The sequence below is a fragment of the Macrotis lagotis genome, chromosome X (assembly GCF_037893015.1).
Source record: "Macrotis lagotis isolate mMagLag1 chromosome X, bilby.v1.9.chrom.fasta, whole genome shotgun sequence".
NCBI classification, from domain to species: Eukaryota; Metazoa; Chordata; class Mammalia; order Peramelemorphia; family Peramelidae; genus Macrotis; species Macrotis lagotis.
Genome location: NC_133666.1, coordinates 660,917,225 through 660,944,551, shown reverse-complemented (window position 1 = coordinate 660,944,551; position 27,327 = coordinate 660,917,225). Strand labels below are relative to the sequence as shown.

Sequence of the window (27,327 nt, the reverse complement as noted above, 5' to 3'; positions counted from 1 at the left end):
CTGTCTCCAAAAAGTTTTCATCCTTTCACCATTTCCCCATTCTGTCTTTATATGTAGAAAGGACCTTTAGAAGACAGCCAGTCTCATTCTCTAATCTTACTGACAAAGGAGGAACATTCAGTCACAACCCCATAAATAGCAAATAGTGGCAGGAATAATGTCAGAAGAAACCACCAAAGATGGTTTACATGTGGTAAACTGCCACCAGTCCTAGTCAGCACCAATCCAAGTGATATCTGGTAAAGTCTGGATCTGAACTCAGATCCTTTGCCTCCTCATCTAAGCTCTTCCTCTTTAGTGTACTGCCAACATATGGATATTTCTTTAGGAAATGGGGAGGCAAATTCTGGTTTAATCTAAAGAAAAGCACTTCATCAATGTTTTGCTGCTATTTGGTTGTTTCAGTCTTTTCTGACCCTTCATGACAACATTTGAACTTTCCTTAGCAAAGATACCGGAGGGTTTTGCCATTTCCTTCTCCAGCTCATTTTACAGATGAGGAAACTGAGGCAAACAGGGGGAAGCAGTGTCTGAGTCTGAATTTGAACTCTGATCTTGCTGACTCTAGGTCCAGTGATCAATCCACTGGGCCACCTCATTGTCATAGGCTATGCTCATTGTTATTATGGGTGATAAGAAGTTCTCCATCACTAGCCATTTATCTAGCATCTGATGTTTAATTCATCAGACACTCCATGAGATGAGATTATAGATCACAAGTGACCTCAGTTGCTCTCTAGTGCAATCCTCTCATTTTACAGGTGATGAAATGGAGGCATATGGAGGTTAACCTAGCCATAATCCTCATTAGGTGACTCTTCACCATATCCCACCCCAATCCCATACCCAATGTGTTGCCAAAACTTGCTAATTTTACCTTTGCAGAAAACTCTTGCATATACACCTTTCTCTTCTCTGATTTTACCACTCTCATGACCTCAAGCCTGGACTTGTCTAATGCCATGCTAGTGTCCCCACGTTGGGTTTTCTAAAGTATAAATCTGACCATTTCATTCCCTTACTCAAACTTGCATGGCTCCCTATTACCTCTAGGCTCAAAAATAAAAATCCTCTGCTTGGTGCTCAAAGGCCTTCCTAACCAGCCCCACCCCAACCTTTCCCCACCCTTTTATACTTAACATCCTCTTCCTCTTTATATATTCTTCCATCTAATGTCTCCTCACTGTTCCTCCAATGGAGGAACTCTACCTTGGGCATTTTTCCTGGCTGTGTCCCATGTCTAGAAGCTCCCTTCTCATCTCTGCCTCCTGGCATCCCTGGCATTCTTCAGGACCCAGCTTCTACAAGAAGCATTCCCAGGCCCCAGCCCATTCCTTAATTCTAGTGGAACCCACGGAGCTTAATCTCAAAACTTCCCCTTACGGATCAACTTAAATTTATCCTGGATCTAGCTTATTTATTTACATGTAGTCACATGAGTTTTTTGAGAGCAAAACCTGTCATTTGCCTTTCTTCCTATCTCCAATGACTAGTCTAATATCTGGCACATAGTAGGCATTTCATAAATGCTTGTTAACTGGTAGGCAGTATTCCTGTTATAGCTGGGATTCAGCTAGAAGCTCTCCTTCCAGTTCTGAGAGTCTATGATCTTTTCTCCCTACTCATACATCCTTTCTCCAGGGTTTAGATGGCAGACTCCCTGTAAGCAAAGAGTGAATTTCCATTTCTTTGCCTCCCCCTCCAGGGGCTGGGACAGTGCTCTCTGCACTTCAATCACCACTGACCTCATGATGGATAGAGAAGAGTCCCCCAAGTGTGTCTCTTCAGAGGTTCTAACAACCTTGTCTGTTGAATTTGCAATGCACAGCTCTCGCTAAGTGTGAATGGTGATTCTACCCTTACCAAGTGGGCTGCCCAGGACCATATGGGGTATGCGTGGAACAGGATCACGTGGGCCACCCTGTGGCAATGGCAGCTGACCCAGATTGCTTCCTGGGCCACAGGCATGGCGGGTTGATGAAAACACTTGGCATCCTGAGCTCTGCCAGGCTGCCTTTCATTGGCCTCACACTTGGACCCTGCTGAGGGTCCTTCTCTACCGCCTGTTGGTTGATAGCATTGGCCCAGAAAGAAATCACCTCAGGAGACTAGAAAAGAAATCAGTTTCTGGCTTCCTTGGGGCTCTTTTATTAGCATTGCCATGCAAAGCACAATTTTTGTGTGGAGTTTGCACTTGGCTGCTCCCAGACAGCCTCTGTCTATTGGTGCTGGGAGAAGCAAGGGTGTAGCAAAATTAGTTCTGTTCCTCACTTTTTCACTAATTCATTCTATGTCCATGAACCATGGGCCTTGGTTCTCTCAAATGGAAAATGTGGGTATCAAGTCCTACCCCAACTACCCTATAAGGTTATGACAAGGTTTCAGGATGACAAGGTATTAGGAAGTCCTTTGTAAAACTTTAAGCATGATCTGCCGGATGAGGACATGTGGGCAGCAAGTTGGTGCCACAGAGCATGGACTTCCAGACATCAGGAAGACCCATCTTCCTGAGTTAATATCTGGTTTCAGATACTCATTAACTGGGTGACTCTGGATAAATCCCTTAACTTGTTTACCTCAGTTTCCTTATCTGTAAAATGAGCCGAAAAAGGAAATGACAAACCACTTTAGTATCTGCCCAAAAAATCCCAAATGGGGTTACAAAGCATCTGACACAATTGAAAAATGGCTCAACAGGAAGCATGGTCTACATATATGAAAATATCTTATTTTGACAAGTAGCGTGTATATAGCGGATACTGGGGTTAGAGTCAAAAGTCCTGGGTTCATATCTTGCCTCTAACATACACTTAATATGACCATGAATAAGTAACAAAATAATCTCTCTATATCCCAGGGAACTATTTAAGACTATAAATTACAGAGCTGCAATTGCAGTGAAGGAAAGACTTTCTATGCTAAGAATTCCTGCATGGATGAATTCATAGGGGAAACCAAATTTCATTCGAAGAAATCTGTGCTCCTGTCTATGTAGATCCTCCCTCCAAGTGTGAGATTACAGGAAGGTATTAATAATGATTCATTATAGGGGTAGCTAGGGTGGATAGAGCACTGGCTTGTAGTCAGGAGTACCTGTGGCCAGTTATGAATCAGAATGACTGGGGAGTGAAGCAATCAGAGTTAAGTGATTTGCCCGAGACCACTCAGCTAGTAAGTGTTTGAGGCTGGATTTGAACTCAGGTTCTCCCGACTTTGGGGCAGGTGCTCTACCCACTGCACCATCGAGCTGACTTAGGAGAATATGGACATGCACTCCTCACCCCCTGACTTCCTTTCTTCTAAAATCCCTACTCCTGATATTTCATTCATTAATAAACATTTCTGAAGAACCTACTATGTGCAAAGGATTGTGGTAAGCTCTGGAGGTACAAAGAGGGACAAAAGATTGTCCCTGCCCTCAAGCAGTTTACAATCTAATGATCTCTGTAGTATTTATCCTCTATGGCCTGAAGTCTCCGATTGACTATCCCCATCAAGCATTTCTTAAACACCTACTATGTTCTAAGTCCTGTGATAGGCACCCATGATACAGGGGCATATATATAATGGGTTCTCAAAAGTTCTTCTAGGGCAGCATAAACTCTAGAAAGGCTAAAGGTGGGATTATATGGCTTTAATCTGAGTACCAACAAGTCAAGTTGGTTAAGAGTCATCTCTTTGAAGGTAACAAATCTCTCTGATGCAAAAACTTAAAAAATCCATCTGCCTGGGTGACTTTGAGCAAATAAGCATTTAACCTTCAGAAGTCTCAGTTTACTCATCTATAAAAGATGACCCTTGAGGCCCCTTTCAACTCTAGATATAGGAACTTGGGATCCCTCTGCACTCAGAAGAGTCGCTATCTGAGGTGACAGAAGCACTTCCAATGACAACCCATCAGCTCCTTGAGGTACTTCCAATTTGGAACTCCCCATATCCTATTTATATCACCCTCCTTTACTCTCAATTTGATTGCCTCTCTTCATCTATCTGACAAGGCGACTGACTCCAGGGAGCTGCCACCGAATATTTCAGATGGTCCGATGTTCCATCTTTGCATTGGCATGCCAATTATCTCAAGGCAGACTTCGGGGATAAGGCAGGCAAAACACTTTCTTGCATCCATAATTAAGGGTCCCGATAATGAATTTTTCTCTCTTGAGCTCTGCTACTAGTGAAAAGATTGTAAAGTAGGCAGTGGAAACCAAGACCTGCCCTTCTCCAGTGCCCTTGAAACAGTGTTAATGCCATTATATAAATCTAAACTGGCACAATGTGAATGCTACCATCTTTCCTGACTCCCCTTAGATTCAAAGTTTTAATTTGTTTATTTTTTAGGGGAACTTGTCAGTTTTCTGATCTGTAGATGTAGGGGATGGGGGGGTGGGACTTGATGCTTCTGAGATCCCTTCTAGCTTTATATCTATTGTTTCACAGTGGGCATATGTGGACAGTGAGGACAGAAATTGTTCCTATAGTACCTAGAATAGTTTTTGATGCAGAGTGGGTGCATAATAAATGCTTATCGACTGACGATGAGCCAATAGAGTTTCCCTTAGTTACATTAGGGTCACTTGGAAGGCAGAAAGTGTTTCACTTCTGCCTTTGAATCTATCACTTTGCATAGTTCCTTTTACATAGTGGTATTAATAGATATCCTTGGATCTACTGGTTATTGCCAGAGGTTACGTAATATGGAGGAAGTCATTTCAGAGATAAGATTTTTAAAGAATGCAAGCTCCCAGAGGACAGGGATTCATTTCATTTTTTTGGTCTCTCTATCCCTAGTGTCTGCACAAATTTTTGTTGATCAATCTGACAATTAATGGATTAAAAGAGAACTCTGGCAATGAGGGCAGACATTTAATTCAGGGATTTAGAACCCATCCTTTCCTCTCTGTTAGCTAAATGGTAGTAAAACCAAACCTGGAAAAGGAGAAAATGTCAAATGAGAGCTTTGAGTGACTTAGGTCTTTGTTTGCTAGCCTTTCCAGGACCCTGTCATTCTCTCTCTGCCTCTGCCCCTTTCTCCTCTCTTAAAGCTATGCCATGAGGCTCCATTTCCAAGGGCTGTTTCAGGCAAGCAGGTGAAGATCAAGTTGCAAGTAAGAATACACTTTTAAGTAAGAAACAAGAAAATGATACACTGGATACAGACTACGGAGCCAAGGATGTTAAAGGATGGCATGTCTGGGGGCATTATTAGCAAACCTGAGCCAGACCCCAGGAAGGGAGACAAGAAGGCTATATGCCTGCCAAGAGGCCTATTCACAACTCTGACTGGGTTCCAGTGACAGCTGCCAAACATTTACCAAGCAGAATTACTGAGCAAATGCTCCATGTTCCTCAGCCTTGAACAAAACAGTTATTTTTAAAATGTGTGATTATAGAGATAAAAGAATAAAAATAAAAAAGTATGATCTATGATTTTAATCAAACTACCAAGCAACAGTCTTATAAGACTTGTTAATCTCCTTCTATCCATATAAATATATGCAGATATGTACATACACATACATCTATGAAATGAATACAAGATAGTTCTAGGAAGGCAGGAATGATCTGATTTAGGTGGTAGACATCCAAAAAACAAAGGCATGATGACCCAGCTTCACTGTTTAGAACTTATTTTGGTAGAATAGTTTACCTACTTATGGAATTTTATGAGGAATGGGGACACAACAAGTTTCCTCCTTAGATGTATCAGCCTGTCTCTGACAAATGCAATTCCATCATTAGAGATTCATTCCTTTGGCCTAAGACTATGCTCTACCTTGTTCAAAAATGAAACAGATCACCCCATGAGGTAATGGAATCCCTATTACCGGAGTTTTCAAAGTGTTCACTGGATGAATACTTGTTGAGAGATGTATACAAGGGATTCTTAACCACTGGTTGGACTAGATGACTTCTCTTTTTTTATGCTTTTTGCAAGGCAATAGGATTAAGTGACTGACCCAAGGTCACACAGCTAGGCTTAAGTGTCTGGGGCTGGACTTGAACTCAGGTCCTTCTGATTCCAGGGCTGGTTCTATCCACTACACCACCTAGCTGCCCTCACTAGATGACTTCTTAATTAATTTTGTGTGTGAACTACCCCAGAAAGGTTACCATGTTAATGCAAATTAGTTGAACAAAATAGAGTTTGTGTGTGTGTGTGTGTGTGTGTGTGTGTGAGTGTGTGTGTGTATGTGTGTGTCTCCATGTGTGTATGATCAGAAATAATAAAGGGAAAAAAAGAAAAAAAATTCCAATCTAAGCACTGCATGATATTTTAATCTTGTTTAGTAATTTTTTCAGTCATATTTGACTCTTCATGACCCTTTTTGAAGTTTTCTTGCAAAGATAATGGAGTAGCTTGCAATTTACTTCTTCAACATATTTTACAGATGAGAACACCAAGGCAAATAGGGTCAAGTGACTTACCTGGGGTCACACAGCTAAAAAAAATGTCTGAGGCTGTATATGAACTCAAGAAAAGGAATCTTACTGATTCCATGTTCCATATTTTATTCACTGCACCACCTAGATGATTTTTTATAATATAGTAGTTTAAAATAAATCATTACAAAATTTTTGCAGAAAAATTAAGTGATCTCTAAATAATCCACAGTTCCAGATCATAGAAAATCTTAGGGGATCTTTGATTACCAGTAAGACACAAACTACAGTATTAGTTTCAGACTTCTTTTCTCTCTTGAAGTTATTGATCCCTCCATCCTGCTCAGTAGAGAACTTCATTCCTGCTTTACTAAGAAAAATCAAAGCCATGGATACTAAACTATTTCCCTGTTCCAAAGCCCTATCCCTTCTATTCTTAAATATTTGCTTCTCTTCTCTCTTCACTTTCCTCTCCTCTTTCCTCCTCTTCTCATTCTTCTCCTTCTCCTTCTCCTCCTCCTTCTCCTTCTCTCTTTCTCTCTCCCTCCCTCTTTCTTCTCCTCTCCTCTCCAGTATTAGCCTTTACTACCTGCAAATATTATTGGTTTTATCCAGTCTTAAAATTCACACACACATACATACACACATACAAAATCCCTTTGATTGACTGTATGATTATCTACATTTATCTATAAGCTACTTTTTTTCCTACTTTTTTCCAAGTCCAAACTCTTGGAAAATGTGTTGATTCCATTGCCTCATCTCCTACATACTTCTTTCTATTCTTGTTTTTGTATATTTCAAATTTAACGTGCTAGTTCCAACACTGTCATACTTCCATGTTCCGCGCTTATGTTCCTTCTGCATTCTGCTTTGCTCCTTCTCATTCACTTACTTCTCAGTCCTTGATAATCTGGATTCTCATCCCACCACTCAGCTGAAACTGCTGTCTCTCTCTAAGGGTCAATAATGAAGTCTTAAGTAATAGATCTAATTCCTCAGATTTTGAATCCACTCTCCACCCAGCTGCCAAATGCTTCTCAAGGCACAGGCCTGATTCTATCACTCAAAAACTTTCAGAGGCTCCCTATTGCCTCCAGGATGAAATACAATCTCCTTGATCTGCAACTTAAAGTTCTCTACAACCTTTGTTCCCATTACTAGTCTAGTTTATTTATTCCCCAACCCCCATCCCCAGCAACACTCTCTTCCTACTCCTTAAGCCCTAGACATTCTGTTCTGGCCAATTAACTTTTACCAGTTGCTTCCCAAACTCTGCTTTTATAGGATCCTAGATTTTTTTTTAGTTGTTTTTTTTTCTAGGCAACTGGGGTTAAGTGGCTTGCCCAAGGCCACACAGCTAGGTAATTATTAAGTGTCTGAGATCGGATTTGAACCCAGGTACTCCTGACTCCAAGGCTGGTGCTTTATCCACTATGCCACCTAGCCGTCCCTATAGGATCCTAGATTTAGAGCAGGAAGCTACCTTAGAGTTCACTCAGTCTAATCCCCTCCTTTTATAGATGAGAAAACTGTAGTCCAGATAGGTGACTTGCCCATGGTCATACTGTTAGCAAGAGACAGAAACAGAATTTGAATCCAAGACTTGTGTGTGACTGTTCTTTCCAACATAGTACTTATCACATAGGCTGTCCCTGATGCATTCCCTAGAAAGCATTCCTATCACACCATCACCTTTTAGATTACTTAGCTTCCTTCACAACCCACCCTAGGTACCATGTCTTTTTTTTGTTGTTGTTATTTTTGTTTTGTTTTTAGGTTTTTGCAAGGCAATGGGGTTAAGTGGCTTGCCCAAGGCCACACAGCTAGGTAATTATTAAGTGTCTGAGGCTGGATTTGAACTCAGGTACTCCTGTCTCCAGGGCCAGTGCTCCATCCACTATGCCACCTAGCCACCCCAAGGTCCCATGTCTTAACATCAGTTTCTCCTGGTCTCCCCAGTGGTAAGAATTCTATCCCTCCTGAAATTAGTTTGTTATCAACTTATCCATGGACAATTTATATGCCTCCAGCAAAATGTAAATTCTTTGAGGACAAGGACTGATTTTTGTCTTTTTTATCACCATTGATTATCCAGTAAAGGGTAGATGCTTAATAGATATTTTTTGAAAATGCAGGGATCTGGGCGGGGTGGGGGTGGGGGGTGGGGGGGGGCATCTAAGTCGCTCAGTGGAGAATAACACTGGCCCTAGAGTCAAGAGGACTGAATTCAGATCCAGCCTCAGCCAGTTACTCTCTGTGTGAGACGGGGCAAGTCACTTAACTCCAACTGCCTCAAAAAAAAAAAAATACTGGAATCAACCCCTTCACTTTGTAGAGAACTAAAGAAGGTAAGGGGTTTAGTCAAGGTCAAGAATATTGAGAGATAGGTGTCATTATTGTCCTCAGTTGATAGACAGGTAAAATGAAGCAGACTGGGAGAAGCTAAGAGACTTTCTTAAGGTCATACAAGTAATAAGTTTCTGAGGCCAGATTTGAAAACAAGTCTTTCTGACTCTTAATCATATATATAATTTATGCACATACAAGCTAGTTTTTCCTCTATGAACAATTTATTTGAAATGATCAAAAGAGAGAAGACCACCACACACACACACACACACACACACACACACACACACACACACACGATACAGGAATACATTTCATTTAACAAAGAGGAAGGAAACGGGAGTAGTCAATCAAGAACAAGAGGGAGGGTACCTTGAAGGAAGACATTTTTCCTAAGCAAAACAACTTCTAATCATAGAGGAGTAAATTGCAAATAATTTAAAAGGAAAGAACAAAAGAGTAAGGACTTATGATAGACTCTGGATGGGGAAGAGAAGAATGGCAGAAGTAGATTGATTATATGAAACCTAAAAATTTTTGTACCAATAAAATGAATGCAGTTAAAATTAAAAGGGAAGCAGGTAATTGGGAAGTAAAATCTTTGCAGTGTGTTTCTTTGATAAAAGTATATTTTGCAGGGTATTTAGGAAACTGATTCAAATTAATAAGAATAGAGACAACTAGGCAGCTCAGTGGATAGAACACTAACTCTGGAGTCAGGATGGCCTGAGTTCAAGTTCGGCCTCAGACACTTAATAATTACCTAGTTGTGTAACCTTGGGGCAAGCTACTTAACTCCAAAAATCAGTAATAGAGAAATTCAACTTCTCATCCATACAACTCACAAAATTGGTTACAAAAAATGGAAAATCAGAAATTGGGAGGGGCTGTAGGAAAATCAACACATTTTGGCTAAACTGGTCCAGTCATTCTGGAAAGTAATTTGTAACTTTGAACAAGACACTAAGTTGTGCTCATCCCTTCAGCCACTGATAGATACCATTACTAGAACTATCCATCAAGATCAGCAAAGATGAAATTGCCCTATATGTACAAAAATATGTACAGCAGCTCTTGCTGTGCTACTATATAGAATTGGCAAAAAGGAAAGTCCATCAACTGAGGAGTAGCTGAACAAATTGTAGTATATAAATGAAATAGGATTGTGTCATGCTGTGATATATGATGAAGATGATGATATTGGAGAAACCTTGAAAGATTGCCTTGCACTGATGCAGAATGAAAAGTTTAAAACAAAGTAAACAAAGTAAATTTCTATAATAGCAACAATATTTTAAAAAACAACTTGGAAACATTAAAGAGCCCTAACTGACACAGTGATCAGTCACACAATTCTCAGAGAATTCATGAGGTGCTATCCATAATCTGAGAGCAGTGATAGATTCATGATGTAGAAGTGAGATTATGATGTATTCATGATGTAGAGTGAGATTATCTGTCCATCCATCCATCCATCCATCCATCCATCCATCCATCCATCTATTTATAGATAGAGATATCACATATAAAGATACACAGTATATATTTATACATTCATAAATTATATATATGATCCAAGTATATATCTACATGGAGAATGAAATATAAAAAATATCTCATATATATCTCATCTCTCTCTACATATACATATGTATATACTCACATATATGTATATATTTATAGCCAATGTGAGAATTAGTTTTATTCAACTATGCATTTTTGTTCCAAGGAGTTTGTTTTTGTTTTTATCTTTTTCAATATAAGAGATAAGGGTAGGAGGGCAAGAAAAATGAATTTTTTCTTGATTGAAATTAATAATATTAAAATAAAAAAAGATAATTCCACTAATGACCTGACCATTGGACCTCATGTCTACCTACAATTTGAGCTATGTTGATTTCCCCCAAGTCAGTCAGTCAATGGACATGGTTACCTGCTCATACTGCAGTGCCTTGTGGGAAAGGTTAGCATACTGAAGTCTCAGGCGACTCTTCCCTTGTGCAGCATCCTTCAATTCATGCTCCTAGGAAAGAAGGAAATGGTTCCATGAAATATCTTTTGGATAGGTCTTAAGAAGCCAGCTGGCTGGGTGGAGGGATACATGGCTGGGATAATTAATAATAATAATAAATATGGCTGTAATTGACTGTGAAATTGATGGATGATCAGCAATGTGGAGATGATGGCTACAGAAATATTTTGAATTCATATCAGAAGCCCAACACAGAACTAGCTATATGAAAATGGCCAAATCACTTAACCTTTCTTGATCTCATTTTTCTCATTTGTTAAAATGGAATCTCTACTCCTCAGAAGTATAATTATATATAATATATATATATATATTACATATATATATGTATATATTTAGGGAAGGAAGGAATAATCATTTATATAGTATCTTCCAATACAATTTTGGAAATGTTAGTGAATTCCTAGAATCAGGAAGACTGGGTTCAAATCCAGCCTCTGACACTAACTATGACCCTGTGGCAAATCACTTCATCCTGTTTTCCTCAGTTTTCTCATCTGTAAAATAAACTGAGGGAAGTGGTAAACTACTCCATTATCTTTGACCCAAATGAGCTCATGAAGAATTGGACTTCACTGAAAAAACAATAAATTTTTACAAATATTATCTCATTTTATTCTCACAGCAACCCTGTGAGGTAAATGCTGTTATCACTTCCCTTTTACATTGATGAAATTGAGGCAAAACAGGTTATGTGATTTGTCCAGGATCACACAGCTCAGGTAATATTTGAATTCCAGCATCCCTGACTCCAGGTCCAATGTTCTATTCACTGTACCATCTAGCTGCCTTCAATGAAATAATGTGTGAAAAGTACTTTATGATCCTAAAGTCACCATACAAATGTTGTTCTAAAGTTCACAGATCATGTGTTCCATGCTATTGTAGAACTATATGTAAAAGCTCTGTATTAATTGGTTTCCAAAATATTTCAAGAAATTTCAAGAAAATCAGGACTTGACTGAGGTTACAGAACTAATCAATGGAAGAAGTGGAATTTGAATCCACAACCATTGACTCCAAATTCAGTGTCCTTCCCACAGCCCCATGATGAGGAGATAACAGTTGCTTTCCCAGATTCTGGAGTGAAAGATAAAAAAGAAAGCCAATTTCAAGGTGTGCTTTCTTGGGGAACTCATGTCTGGGTAGAATGTTGTAGTGGACCTTTTAAGAAAGTTAATCTGAAGAAAGCAAATACTTGAAAATCTATAGGAGGATTAGTTAGTCTATGGGGCAGGTGGGCAAAAGCTAATTTTTGCCTTGGGTCATCTTGCCTCTGTCTTTTTTGACCTCTGCGATCTTGAGCAAGTCACTGATATTCTCTGGGTCTCAGTTTCTCCATTTATAAAATGGGGGGGGTTAGGTTAGAAACCCATTGAAGTTCCTTCCATCTTCAAGTCTATGATTCTATGATCCCCAGAGGAAGTTTAAGAGAGGTGGGCCAAGATACCAATAACTCACATTTATATAGTACTAAAAGATCTACGTTATAATTCATTATCAATCAATCAGCATTTATTAATCACCTATGGTATGCTGGGGACTGTGCCAAGCACTAAGGATACATAGAAAGATCAAAAGACCATCCTTCCCCTCAAGGACCATGTGATGTTTTCCCCTCATAACACTATGAATTAGAAAATGCAAATATTGTTATTCCTCTTTTATAATCAAGAAGACTGAGGCTTGAAGAGATGATGTGCTTTACCCAAGGTTAATAAGTTAATAAATAGAGAGGCCTAGACTAGCACTAAGTCTTCTTATTCCCAATCCGGTGGTCTTGCCACTGCTTCCTAATTATTCTTGAACAGGGAATGTGCCATGGTGGAAAGAGCCCTGGCTGTGACTTTAGATGAACTGGTGTTTTTCCTACCTCACCTAGGTGATCTGGAAAGTTATGTGGTCCTCAGTTTCTTTATTTCTAGATGGCACAGTGCCCTGAAGTCAGGAGGATCTGTGTTCAAATTCAGCCTTAGACACTAATCGTATTACCATGGGCAAGTCACTTAACCCTGAACGGCTCAGATCTAGGGTCATCTTCATTTATCCCGATCATATCTGGCCCCTGGACCCAGATGGCTTCAGCAGAGAAAGTAAGGCTGGTGGCTTAGCACAAGCCCTCCTCTCACTCAAATCCACTTCATGTGCGTGGTATCACTTCTCTTATGTCATGGTCTTCTTCAAGAACAAAGGACAATACATCAACATCATCAACATCTATAAAATGTGAGGCAATTGACCTAGACAGTCACTGAGGATACTTCTGGTTCCAAAAATCTATGATCCTAGGAACCTTTCCAAGTCACTAGAGAGGATGATACCAAAGAGTTTACTTACCACATATCAAACATCTTACTAAGTGTTGGTGATGTAAATACAAAATAGAGACAGTCTCTGCTCTCAAGGATATTGCATTCTCATAGGAAAAAAGCAACATACATTAGGAGTAAAAGCCAGAGAAGCAGCTTTTGGATAAGGAGAATCACAGGGATGGTGAACTAAGCCAAAGGGCAGTAGACTGGCATGTTCTTTCCTAGTGCCATGATCATGTTAATTTAATGACTGTACTCAGAGTAGAAAGAGGAAAGTATTTGAAGCAGAGGAGAAGTTTTGTAAATGAAAGTGGAGATATATTCTATATGGCCATTTGGATAGTGAAATGGTTAAGGGGGACAGGTATAAAGCCTGAGCCTGGTTAGATGGGTCTAGGCCAGTCTGTACTTACAATCAGGCAAGGCAGCTCAGATCCACTTAGGGTGGGATCAATAGATTAACTCCTCCATGGAATGGACTTTATGAATCACTTGGGGTAGTAGAGTTTAAAGGTTCAATCATTTACAATGGTATTCTAACAAAGGGAAAGTGATAAGGACTGGATTTTGCATTTAATTGTTTGTGTACATATATCTTCAATGGAATGTTAGCTAATTGAAGAAAGAGATTATCATTTTTGTCTGAAGAAGAGAAGCAGGAAGAAGGCAGGACGAATGAGAGGGAAAATGGGGAAGGAGATAAGAAAAGGAAGAAGACTATGAAACAGGGAGAAAGATAAGTGGAAGTGAGACAGGACAAGAGAAAGAATAGTGGGAAGGAAGGAAGAAGGAGAGAGGGAGGGTGTCAGAGGAGGGCCAAGTTAAATGGAAGGGGGCATGGGGGTAGGAGAGAGAGAAAGAGAGAGAGAGAGAGAGAGAGAGAGAGAGAGAGAGAGAGAGAGAGAGAGAGAGAGAGAGAGAAGAAAGAAGAGAGGAATGAAAGGGGAAGTGAGAAAGTGGGGGAGAAGAAAAGGAGAGAAGGAAATTCTTGGATCTAATAAAACCTAAATTCTCATGCATGAATAATAGGCTTTTTATGGGCCTAGAATTGGCTCCCTGTTTGCTATCAATTCTATAAAATGCAAATCCCTACTATCTATTCCTCACTATTGTTTGTGTCCCCTTTGGGGTCCTCCATTGGTGGGAATATTAGTTGCTCTTGACTGTATATGAATGCTTTCTAATTAAGGTTGACTCCACATTCACATCCCAGAGTGTTTGAGACAGTGGTTCAGAATAGGTCACTGCCATGGTGACAAAGAAGAAATCTCAATATCCCTGCTAAGATTTAAAAAAAAAACAGATGAAGGGAGGAGAGAAAGCCAAACCCATGGAGACCAGTTCTTCTCAATATTAGTGCTTTTCTTCTCTAAGAAAACATTCTTGCACTTTGAAATATAATACCCAGGATGCTTCTGGCTTACTGGCTTTTTAATCTAAACTGCAAGAGGATTTAGAATCTCAATTCAAATGATACAACCCAGTACCTACTATGGGTTAAGAACTATGTCAGGGGCTGGTGATGCAAAGACAATAACAGAACAATCCCTGCCTGTCCTTAAGGAACTTCTATTCTATGATGGATACAATATATGTGTGCAGATAAGTAAATCAAAAAGATCAAAATTATATGCAAAACAAAGACAAGGTAACATAATACAACATAATACAACATAATACTTCATGGGAGCAGCTAGGTGGCACAGTGAATAGAACAATGGACCTGATCAGGAAGACTTGTCTTCCCGAGTTCTAATACAACCACAGACACAAGCTGAATATCCCTGGGTAAGATATTTAACTCTGCCTCTGTTTCCTCACCTGTAAAATGAACTGAAGAAGGAATTGTAAAGCACTCCAGTAATTCTGCCAACAAAACCGCAAATGTAGTCACAAAAAGTAGGACATGACTGAAAATTGGCTGAACAACACTTCATAGATGCAGGGTAAATACACAGTAATCTGGGGGCTAGGGAATGTCTTGAAAATGGGGAAGAAGGGATCAAAAAAAGTTCTTTTGAAGGAAGAAGTATTTGGACTGAGTCTTGAATTTAGCTAAGGTTTTCGAAGAGGCGGAGGTGAAAAGGGAAAGAATTCCAGACATAGTGTACAGCTCACACAAATGCCTGATGATGGGAAAAGAATATATATGGTGAGTAGCAAGCAGGTGAATCTGGTTAGAATATAAAGAAATGTATTGGGGGCGGCCAGGTGGTTCAGTGAATAGAGCATCGGCCTTGGAGTCAGGAATACCTGGGTTCAAATCCAGTCTCAGACACTTAATAATTACCTAGCCATGTGGCCTTGGGGCAAGCCACTTAACCCCATTGCCTTGAAAAACCTAAAAAAATAAAAATAAAAAAATAAAGAAATGTATTAAGGAGTAGTGTGAAAATGCTAGAAAGATATGGTAAAGTGCTCCAAAGAAGTTTGTTTTTTTTATTCCTGAAACAATAGGGAGCCATCCAAGTTCCTTGAGCAGGTGAGTGTCATGGTCAGATTTGTGTTTTCAGATTATCAATTTGGCAATAGGGTCTGATATCAAATTTGAACAAAGATGGAGACTAAGGAACTACATACAATCTCTAGAATCAGCATATTATCTTAGAAAACCACTTATTAACATTATCTTTTTGGTAATGTGGTTTTATTTTGTTAAACATTTCCTATTTACATCTTAATCTCTTTGCTCTTTATTTTTCATGTAATATTGCTGACTGAATTTGACACTTCTAACTGTAGTGGACAGATTGGAGATGGAAGAAACTAGAGGCAAAAAGACCAATTAAGAGTTGATAGAATAAGTTGGATGCCAGAAATGTGATCTCAGAAAAAAAATAACTTATAAACTTGAGTAACATCTGACCACTGTACTCTTTTGGGAAAAGCTTGACCTCTCAGACATTCCCTTATCTCTTACTCTCTATTGAAATAAATATTATCCCCATTTTATATGTGAATACATTAAAGTTGGGACCAGTTCTAAGCATGTGAATACACACATACACAGATACATACATGTATGTGTGTAAATATGTATGCATGTATTACATAGAGCCTCAAGTTCCCATTCTTAAAACCATTCTTTTGCCTTTTGTGGATCCAGCTGTCTACATTCCCAAGATGGGCTACAAATTAATCCATCACTTACTAGAACAGACACATGGTTTATAAGAAATGAAGGCTTAAATAAGGGCATGGGACTTGGCCAAGGTGACACACAAAGTAAGTGGAGGAGCTGGAATTTGAATTGAGGTCCATTGATTCCAAATCCATTGACTTTTCCCAATCCTACAATGAGCAGTTAGATAGCAGTCACTTGTCCAAATCCTGCAGTGAAAGGGAGAGAGAAGAGGAAGGTCTATTTCATGGTGTGCTTTCTTGGGGAAGTCATGCCTGGGTAGAATGCTTTGGTAGAATGTTCTAGGAAGGGCTTAGGATTCCAAATACCAAAAGACAGTACAGATTTGGGAGATAGGATATTTGGGTAAAGGTTGATTTTTGTCCTGGGCCACCCTGCCTCTTCCATCTTGTGACCTGTATAAACTTGGAGAAATTACTTAACTTCTCCAGGCCTCAGTTTCCCCATCTAGGAAATGAGGGGGTCTGACTAGAAAATTTTTGAGGATCCTTCCCTCTATAGACCAAGATCAAGGGAAGTGGGCAGGGATAGCTCACATTTTTATTGCAGTAGGAAATATAAAAAGCACTTGTGATAATGTCACGGAACACTACTGTTCTATTAGAAACCAGGAGGGATGGGAATTCAGGGAAGCCTGGAGGGATGTGCATGAACTGATGCTGAGTGAGATGAGCAGAACCAGAATGTTAACACTGTACACCCTAACAGCAACATGGGGGTGATGATCAACCTTGATGGACTTGCTCATTCCATCAGGGCAACAGTCAGGGACAATTTTGGGCTGTCTGTGATGGAGAATACCATCTGTATCCAGAGAAAGAACTGTGGAGTTTGAACAAAGACCGAGGACTATTCCCTTTAATTTAGAAAAAAAAAACTGACATCTTATTGTCTGATCCTGCTTTCTGTTATACTTTTTTGTTTCTTCATTAAGGATGTGATTTCTCTCTCACCACACTCAATTTGGATCAATGTACAACATGGAAACAAAATACTGACAAGATTGCTTTCCATGGGGGGGGGGGCGGTGAGAGAAGTAAGACTGGGAGAAAAATTGTAAAATTCAAAACTCAAATAAAATCTTTAAAAATGAAAAAAGGGGGGGGGCAGCTAGGTGGCACAGTGGATAAAGCACCGGCCCTGGTGTCAGGAGTCCCTGGGTTCAAATCCGGTCTCAGACACTTAATAATTACCTAGCTGTGGGGCCTTGGGTAAGCCACTTAACCCCATTTGCCTTGCAAAAAAAAATGAAAAAAAAGCACTTGTGATATATTGGGTCATTTCATCCTCATGGTAATCTAGTGAAGAAATAATAATAGTTAACATTTATATAGAACTGAATATGTGCCAGTGTTTTACAATTATTTAGCTCGTTTGATTCCTTAAAATGCTTTGGGTAGGTTTATTATTATTCCCATTTTACATCTGAGGAAACTGAGGCAGACAGTGGCTAAGTGACTTCGTCACACAGCTAGGATGTGTTGGATATCAGATTTGAAATCAGTCTGACTGAAATGTCTGACTGTCTGACTCAAAGTCTGGTGCTCTATTCATTTCGCCCTAAGTAACCCCAATTTTATAGAAGCACCATTGTCAAGGTCATGTTGCTCTGGAGGCAGAATTCAAATTCAGTACTCCAATGTCTCAAAGACTCTTTTAAAAATTCTACCCATTCCTTTTGCTTTTTCTTCAGTAAAGTTTGTCTATTTTCCAATATGCGAATTCTACCATAAAACCTTTGTATCAATCAATCAATAGCCACTTATTAAGGATCTACTATGTTCTAGATACTAGTGATTCAAGTGCAAAAGGTTCTATTGCTCTTTCTTATACTGAGCAAAAGAGAGGCGTCAAACTGAATAACAGTGACCCTATTGGCCAGGACACGAGACATTTCTTACCTTTAGTTAGGGGCATTCTAGAACCAACTCATACCCACTGACTCTCCAGAGCTGATTGCTAAATGTTCATTACAAAATGACAAATGCTACAAATTGGGAGTGAATTGATCATTTTGCTGATTGTTTAGACTCAAGAAAGCGAAGGAGAAAAGGTTAATACAAGGTTAATACAAGCATATCATGTGTACATATTTTTTCCAAAGGGCTGATTGCTAAACATTACCAGAACACCCTTTTATTTAGTCTTCTACTTTTGTTCTCCCCTCTAGTCTAATGCTCTGCAGTCTGCCAAGAATTCCCAGAAACACAAATATGAAAACAAGAAGGGCTCATTAACCTAATGTTCTGAGGGATAAGTGTAGCCCTCTGCCAGGAGAAAGGAGGGACATGATATCTCTATCAAGTTAGGAGTCCATTGATCCCTTAAAAAATGCTTTGGGGGCCGGCTAGGTGGCACAGTGGATAAGAGCACCAGCCCTTGAGTCAGGAGTGCCTGAGTTCAAATCCGGACTCAGACACTTAATAATGACCTAGCTGTGTGGCCTTGGGCAAGCCACTTAACCCCATTTGTCTTGCAAAAAAAACTAAAAAAAATGCTTTGGGTAGGTGTTATTATTATTCCCATTTTACATAGGAGGAAACTGAGGCAGACAGAGGTTGGGTGTTTTGCCCAAGGTCACACAGCTAGGATGTATTGGATATCAAATTTGAACTCAGGGTCTGGAACTATTCATCTACTATTCATTTATTATTCTCTGACTCAAGGAACTACATACATTTACTAACCTAAGAAGGTTAGTACATATGTACATATGAGCTTCAAGTTCAGTAGCCTGTGGCCTCTCAATCACTCAGTGAGCATTAATGAAACACCTACTATATAATAGGAATGGTCTCACAAAAGTCAGACATTCCTGGGCCCTTGGCAAGCTTAAATTCTATTGGGGGTTGCAATATGTTCACAGGTAAGTCAATAAAATAAGTAAAAAAATGATGGGGGGTAGAGCTGGATAGGAGGGGCAGATTCTAGAAACCGGGGCAATCAGGAAAGGCCTCTTGAAGGAATCTTGCTGAGATTGTAGAAGGGGGAAATTCAGGCCAGGGGTTCAAATAAGTGGAAATTGAATTCCCTTCTAATTCTGAAATTCCATGATTTGGAATATATGGAAGTGGCTACAAGGTACTTTAAGGTGAGGGGTGGATGGGCTTAGCCTATTACTGTCACTTATCTAAGGTAATAGAGAAACCTTTCTTACCATGGGTCACTGAAACAGTTCTGAGAAGGTCTCTTAAAAGAATAGAAACCCAAGATGAAAAACCCAAGAATAGAAACACAAGATGAGAAACATACTTTGGAGAAAGGGGGGGATTAGAAGTTAGAAGTCAGAATGGACTAGAGATTGAAAAGATCATAGATTTGGAGCTGGAAGGGCTTAGAGGTGACAGTGCCCAAACCTCATTTTACAGATGAAGAAACAGAGGCAGAAGATAAATTGATCCTGAAGAGTCTCAAAGAGTAGAGAAATCAGTAAATAATATTGGAAGGGGATGAGGCTCCAAGTTTCCCTTGCTAACTAACATACTATCCATGAAAGGAAGCGATGAATGGGAGTTCTAATATATGAGGACCATAAGTGAGTTGTTGGTTCTGAACTTTAGTTGTTCCATGGTGAATCAGCTTCCATTTAGAACATTATCCTGACAACAACCCTGGGACGGTGCTATTAGTATCTTCATTTTTCAGATCAGGAAACTGAGGTTTAGTAATATCAAGTGAATTGCCCAGAATTGCAGTTAAGAAGAGACTGAGGCCCGATCTGAAGTCAAGTCACCTAGACTAACCAAATCTAATTTGGAGCCCACAGCCTGGTACATAATAGACAATAAATGCTCACGCATGAACAGGTCTTCCTGACCCCAAATCTAGCACTCTATCCAATGTACCATCTAGCTGTCTCTGAATGATTGGAATCCAGGATAATTTTGGATATGTATTATATTCATGTTTTAATTACTGAAATTTATTTTAAGGGAGGGATGGGGATGGGGAGATGGAGGAGAGACAGAAAGTTAAATAGAAGGACAGAGAAAAGAAAGAGAGACAGACAGACAGACAGAGACAAAGCCAGAGAGAGGAGAGATGCAGAGAAAAAGGAGAGAGCAAGAGACAGAGAAGAGAGAGAAATAGAAACAGAAACAAGGAGAAGAGAGAAGAAAAGGAGGAAGGAGACAATCAGAGAGAGAGAAAGAGAGGAGAGAGAGAGAGACAGAGACAGAGAACAGAGACAGAGAGAGGAGAGATGCAGAGAAAGAGGAGAGTAAGAGACAGAGAAGAGAAAAATGGAAACAGAGACAAGAGAGAAAGAGGAGAGGAGAGAGGGAAAAGAGAGAGAGAAGAGAGAAAGAGACAGAGAGAGACAGAGACAGAGACAAAGCCAGAGAAAGGAGACATGCAGAGAAAGAGGAGAGCAAGAGACAGAGAAGAGATAGAAATGGAAACAGAGACAAGGAGAAGAGAGAAGAAAGAAAGGAAGGAGACAATCAGAGACAGGAAGAAAGAGAGGAGAGAGGAGAGAGGAGAGAGGAGAGAGGAGAGAGGAGAGAGAGAGAGAGAGAGAGAGAGAGAGAGAGAGAGAGAGAGAGAGAGAGAGAGAGAGAGAACAGAGAGAGAAGAGAGACAGAGAGATAGAGACAGAGAGAGAGAGAGATGGAGACAGAGAGACAGAGAGACAGAGAGATAGAAGAATAAGGACAGAGTTGATTTGATAATGGTTCCAGAATTAGAAAGGGGATAATTTGATGGGATGGTAGGTATTGAGAGAGTTTGGGGAATGAAGAAAAGCTGGTTTATCTTAGAATTTATTTCGGAGGAAAGCAAACAGTCAGTGTCAGAATTTCTGCAAAGGTCAAAATAATAATGAATATTCTGTCTCAAGAGATAAGATTAAGGATTTATGATGCTGAACTGTCTTAAAGTTTATAGTTATTTCAAGTATAGAAAAGACCAAACTGAAATTGGAATTGGAGCCCTTTAAATGAGGTTTTTTAAGTATAACACTAGTAGACAGCTTTAATGTCATAGGATTGTAGGGTTGTCAATTTAGAACTGGCAAGAGTCTTAGGAATCATATAATCCATCCCAATCCATTTATAGAAGAGGATATTCAGACCCAGACAGAGGAAGTGGTTTATTCAAGGTCATAGAGATAGAAAGAAACTAAGCCAGGATTGTCAAGGGTCAATAAGCCAAGGGTCACTGACTGGGTCCAAATATTGTCTATGAAGTCCACTGGTAGGTCCAAGGCTAACATAATGCCAGGGAGAGAAAGAAATGCAGAAGCAGAGAGAGAGAGAGAGAGAGAGAGAAGAAAGGTAAAGACAAAGACTAAGAGGTAGACAGTAAGAGAGACAGAGAGGTGGAGAAATTGCTATTTCTTTACTCAGCTAATTCTAGGAGAAGCTTAGTACAAAGGAAAGATCTATGAATTTGAAATTGAAAGACCTAGGTTTTAGTTCTGATCGTGCTACCTACTACCAATCATGGAAACAGGGCAGCTGGGCGGTGCAGTAGACAGAACAATGGCCCTGGAACCCAGTTTAAATTTGGCCTCAGACACTTGCCACTTACTAGCTGAGTGATTTTGGCCAAGTCACAACTCTGATTGCTTCTCATCCAGGGCCCCAGTCATCCTGATTCATATCTGGCCATAGTACCCCCTCACTCAAATCCAATTGATATGAATGTCATATCACCACCCTGATGTCATGGTTTTCTTCACAAAGGACAAACAAGACCATGGAAACAAATCATTTCAACCCTTTTGACCTCATATTCCCAAATCTTATGAGAGATTTGACTAGATGACCTCTAAGTTTCCTTCCGTCTTTAAATCTATTACCCATGATTCCCATCTGCAATTCTCTTATCTCTCTTATTGCACTTTTGTGTGTATTTTAAATCTAATTATATGTGTACATATAACTTCCTCAATAGAACAACAAGTTCTGTCCAAATAGGAGATGATTTCATTTTGTCTCTGTACTCACAGTTTAGCACCTATTCTATACTTAATACATTCTTAATTGACTGATGCTTTTCATTAAAATTATTTTATACACCTGCTTAGACAGTATCATAGAGTGGAAGGATTGGGAGATTTGAAATCAGAAGACCTTCAGCTGAATCTGGGCCCTGTCATTTGATCTGAGGGACCCCAAGGCAAATCCTTTCTAGAATGAAATCTAGGATCTCTGAATTTCATTTTTCTATTATTTTAAAACGTACGAAGTTCATTCTCCAGAATGGCCAGAACTATAACCAAAGGAAGGCAATTGGGTTATTTTGGTACCAGCACACTAAAATTTCAAGGGTACAGAAATGTTAGATGTGCAGCATAAAATGAAACAGTTTTCCTTCTCTCTTACTTAAGAAAATTTTTTTTTGTATTATTCTCACAGTTTGAACTGCAAAGCTGATTAGAAAGTAACTTCACACTGCCTGCCCCAAGATGTGTAAATTTGCCTCAGGCACCAAGATTTCTAGTGACAACTCTGTCAACAACCCTTCAAGGTGGCTCACTTTTTCATTTTTTGCAGTTATCAAAATATTGTTTTTTCTACATTCTCTTTTTAAATTTTAATTTATTTTTCCAATTACATTTAAAGATAGTTTTGAACATTTATTTTTGGGGGGTAAGATTTTGAGTTCCACATTTTTCTGCTTCCCTCCCTTCCCTCCTCCTTCCCTCCCTGTGACAGCAAGATATCTGATATGGGATATATATATATATATATATTCATATTTAATATATTTCCATATAAGCAATATTATGAAAGAAAAATCAGAACGAAAGGGAAAAATATAAAACCAATTTTAAAAAGTGAAACAGTAAACTTTGATCTGCATTTAGACTCTATAGTTATTTTCTCTGGATGTGAATGGTATTTTCCATCACAAGTCTTTTAGATTTGTCACTGCTTAGTAAAGGAGATAGAAAAAAAAAATGCTAAATAAAATAGCATCCTAAAAACTATACTGGGCCAAATGGAAAAAGTTGTTCAATAGACCAATTAGGAGAAGAAGAAGGCCTTAAAAAAAGCAGAACTGGCCAGATGGAAAAGGAGATACACAAGTTCACTGAAGAAAATAATTCCTTAAAACAGTGAATGGACCAAAGAGAAGTTGATGACTTTGTGAGAAATCAAGAAATAATAAGACAAAACAAAAATAGCAAAATACTAGAAGAAAACATGAACCATCTCTTTGGAAAGACAACTGACCTGGAAAACAGATCCAGAATAAGTAATTTTAAAATAATTGGACTATCTGAAAGTCATGACCAACAAAGGAGCCCTGACATCATTTTTCAAGAAATTATTAAGAAAAATTGTCCTGAAGAGTAAAATAAAAATTGAAAGATTCCACTGATCATCTCCTAAGAGAAATTCCGAAATTAAAACTGCCAGGAATATTATAGTCAAATTCAGAACTTCCAAGTAAAGGAAACAAGACAAGCAGTCAAAAATAAATAATTAAAATATAATGGAGCAAGGGGTGGCTAGGTTGCGCAGTGGATAAAGCACTGGCCCTGGAGTAAGGAGTAACTGGGTTCAAATCCGGTCTCAGACACTTAATAATTACCTAGCTGTGTGGCCTTGGGAAAGCCACTTAACCCCATTTGCCTTGCAAACACCTAAAATTTTATATATAATGGAGCCATAGTCAGGATAACACAAGATTTAGTAGCTTCTATATTAAGGAATTATGGGACTTGGAATATGATATTCTGGAAGGAAAAAGAACTCACTCTCCAGCAAAACTGAACATACTCTTTCAGGGAAAAAATGGATATTCAATAAAATATGGAATTTTTCAAATTTTCCTGATGAAATGACCAGAGCTGAACATAAAATTTGATTTTCAAATACAAGACTCAAGTGAAGCATAAAAAGGTAAAAAGAATTGGCAAATTATAAGGGACTTAATGAAATTGAACATCTTATATTCCTGCCTAGGAGGATGATATTGATAATTCATATGAACTTTCTCATTTATAAGGGCAATTAGAAGGAGTGTGTAGAAATTGAATTTGAAGGGATAATCTATTAAAAGGATGGAGAGAAGATGAGAGAACAATGTACTCGAAGAAAGATAAAGCGGGAGGTAGAATGGGATACATTATTTCACATAAAAGAGGCAAGAAAAAGCTTTTGCAGTAGAATGGAAGAGGAGCAAGGCAAGGGTATTGACTGAGCTTTACTCTCATAAGAATTGACTCAGAGAGCAATAGTGTATATACTCAATTTAGTATAGAAATCTAGCTTTACCTAGAGGAAAATAGGAGAGGAAATGGATGGGAGAAAGGCAGCAGGGGAGATGGTGTTAGGTGATAGAAGGGAGGAAGATTGTAGGAGGGGGTAGTCAGGTGCAAAGCACTTTTGAGGAGGGAATGGATGACAGGAGTGCAAAGAGGAGGGAATGGATGACAGGAGAGAGAAAATAGATTAAATGGGAGTGGGGGAATAGGATGGAGGAAAAAACAGTTAGCAACAGCAACTATGGGAAAAAATATTGAAATAAGTTTCTCTGATAAAGACCTCATTTCTCAAATATAGAGAACTAAGTCATATTTATAAAAAATAAGTCATTCCCCAATAGATAAATGTTCAAAAGATATGAGCAGTTTTAAGATAAAGTTATCGATGCTTTTTAAATCATTTTTAAAAAATGTCCTAACTCACTATTGACAGGAGAAATGCCAGTTAGAATAATTCTAAGTTATTACCTTATACCTATTGGATTTACTAATAGGACAGAAAGAAAATCACAAACGTTGAAGGAGATGTAGGAAAAATGAGACATTAATGCACTGTTGGAGTTATGAAAAGATTCAATTTTTTTTTGCAAGGCAAATGGGGTTAAGTGACTTGCCCAAGGCCACACAGCTAGGTAATTATTGTGTCTGAGACCGGATTTGAACCCAGGTACTCCTGACTCCAGGGCCAGTGCTTTTTTCCACTGCACCACCTAGCTGCCCCAAAAGATTCATTTTTAAAGAGCAATTTGGAACTCTGTCCAAAATGCTATACAACCTTTGACCCAGCAATGCCACATTACCAAGTCTATATTCCTGAAGAGATGAAAAACAGGAAGGAAATGGATCTATTTGTAGAAGGATATTTAAGCAGCTCTTTTTCTGGTGGCAGGGAATTGTAAATTGAGGGAATGTCCATTACTTAGGGAATGACTGAACAAAATGTGGCATGTGATTAAGATGAAATATTATTCTGTTATAAGAAATGATGAACAAGATACACTCAGTAAAAAAAAACTTACATGAGCAGATTCGACAGGAATGTTGTAGGATGATCAGCTGTGAATGACTTATCTTTTCTCACTAATGCTATGCCCCAAGAAAACACTGAAGGACTTACGCTAAAGAATACTACCCATCCCAAAGACAGAAGTATCTGAATACAGATTGAAGCATACTTTCTTTTTTACTTTATTTTTTCTTGAGGTTTCTCTTTTGGGGGGTGGGTATGTTTACTTTTATAACATGACTACTGCTGTAATTTTTTTTAAAAATTGCTACATAAAACTTAAAAAAATAGTGGGTTTGGAGTCAGGAAGACCTTGTTTTAGATACCATTTCAGATCTATAATAGGTCTATGACCCTAAGGTCTCTCTGACTCTCAGTTTCCTCATCTGTAAAATGAGGCCTCTAAGGTCTAAGAGTAGCCTCTAAGGTCCCTTCCACCTCTAGATTTTCAACCTATCATCCCTAACTGGAGATCCTAAAGTGATGAATTGAAAACCATTTGCCAGTAGATTGAAGAAGGTCTTGTGTCAACGACCTCAGAAATCTTTTCAGGATTGCAATCAAAGTTATACATTGATGGCTTTTAAGTAGCAGTTAGTGCTGCTAATTTAGGCAAAAAAAGGACACAGGTTAAGTGACTCCTGCAGTAATTTCTAATTTGTTGTTATTATTCAGCCTTCTCCAACAATTTATGACACCTTTTTGGGTTTCCTTGGCAAAGATACTGGAGTGGTTTGCCATTTCCTTCTCTAGCTCATTGAACAGATGAGGAAACAGGTAAACAGAATGCAGGGATTTGCCTAGGGTAACCCAGTTAGTAAGTGTCTGAGTCTGGATTTGAACTCAAGTCTTCTTGACTCCAGGGCCAGTGTTCTGTGAACTGTGGCACCACTTAGCAGTTCTGTTAATTCTTCATTGCCTTTAAGATAAAACTACAAAATCTGTAGTTTGCTATTTAAAAACCCACCACAGCCCAATTCCAGTATAACTGTCTAATCCTATTCCATATTATTTACTTCCTATTACAAATTTTCATGTTCCAGCCAGACAGGATGACTAGTTTTTCCTACAAATGCAACAATTTTGTTTCCTACCTATGGGCATTCATAAAGGCTGTTCCTCCTATATGAAATGTTCTCTATAAATAGCACTCTATAAACATATAAATCATAAATTGGGATCTGGAAGTGACTTTCAAAGTCATTGAGTTCACCCCCCCCCCCAACAATTTAATTAATAAAATTGAGACACAGAAAAGTTAAGTAATTTAAGGTGACTCAGTATCAGACAGGATTTGAATTCAGACCCCCCAGATCTAGCACAGATTCTACTACCTATACAGCCTTTCACGGAATCTTATTGAAAAGAAACCTCCACCTCAAAGAGATGAATCCAGTATTGTTCTCCCAAAGGCTCCCTCAAAGAACTCCACCCTGGTAGCTAGGTATTTCCACTGAACACTGAACCTGCTTTGATATCAAAGGCGGCCAGAAGCAATTAAGAGAAATTTATTGCAATAAGTCCAGTCCTCAAAGAGCTTCTTTTATTGAGTGGGCTCATAATGAATTGAAGAGCAAATAGGGTTCCTCTGGGAAAGCCTGAATGGGCAAAGTCTTTCCCAGGGAGTCTGCTGACCAAGGCTCTCCGGAAACTTTTTAATGATAACACTTTGATCCCTTGAGTAACTCCGGAAGACACCTTTAAAGTTATATAAGTTTCCCTGACTGTAGGTATATAAAGATCACAACCACTGTACCCTCATACATAATAACTTGGGGAAGTCTAAGCCTTAAGAGATGCTTTATTATAGATGAAGAAATCAAGACTCTGGTACCTGAATTTGGCTACAATTTAAACCATTTATTTATTTATTTGTTTGTTTGT

At 38.9% G+C, this 27,327-nt stretch overlaps 1 protein-coding gene across 4 annotated transcripts in view; it reads right to left on the bottom strand.

Moving 5' to 3' along the window:
- The window catches only part of RIMBP2 (RIMS binding protein 2), a 535,198-nt gene that overhangs the window by 155,761 nt on the left and 352,110 nt on the right, over positions 1-27,327 (bottom strand). For all 4 annotated transcript variants that reach the window (XM_074205265.1, XM_074205261.1, XM_074205263.1 and 1 more), the window contains one exon: positions 10,667-10,756. In XM_074205265.1, the coding sequence (XP_074061366.1) occupies positions 10,667-10,756 (90 nt within the window). The remainder of the gene's footprint in view (positions 1-10,666; positions 10,757-27,327) is intronic.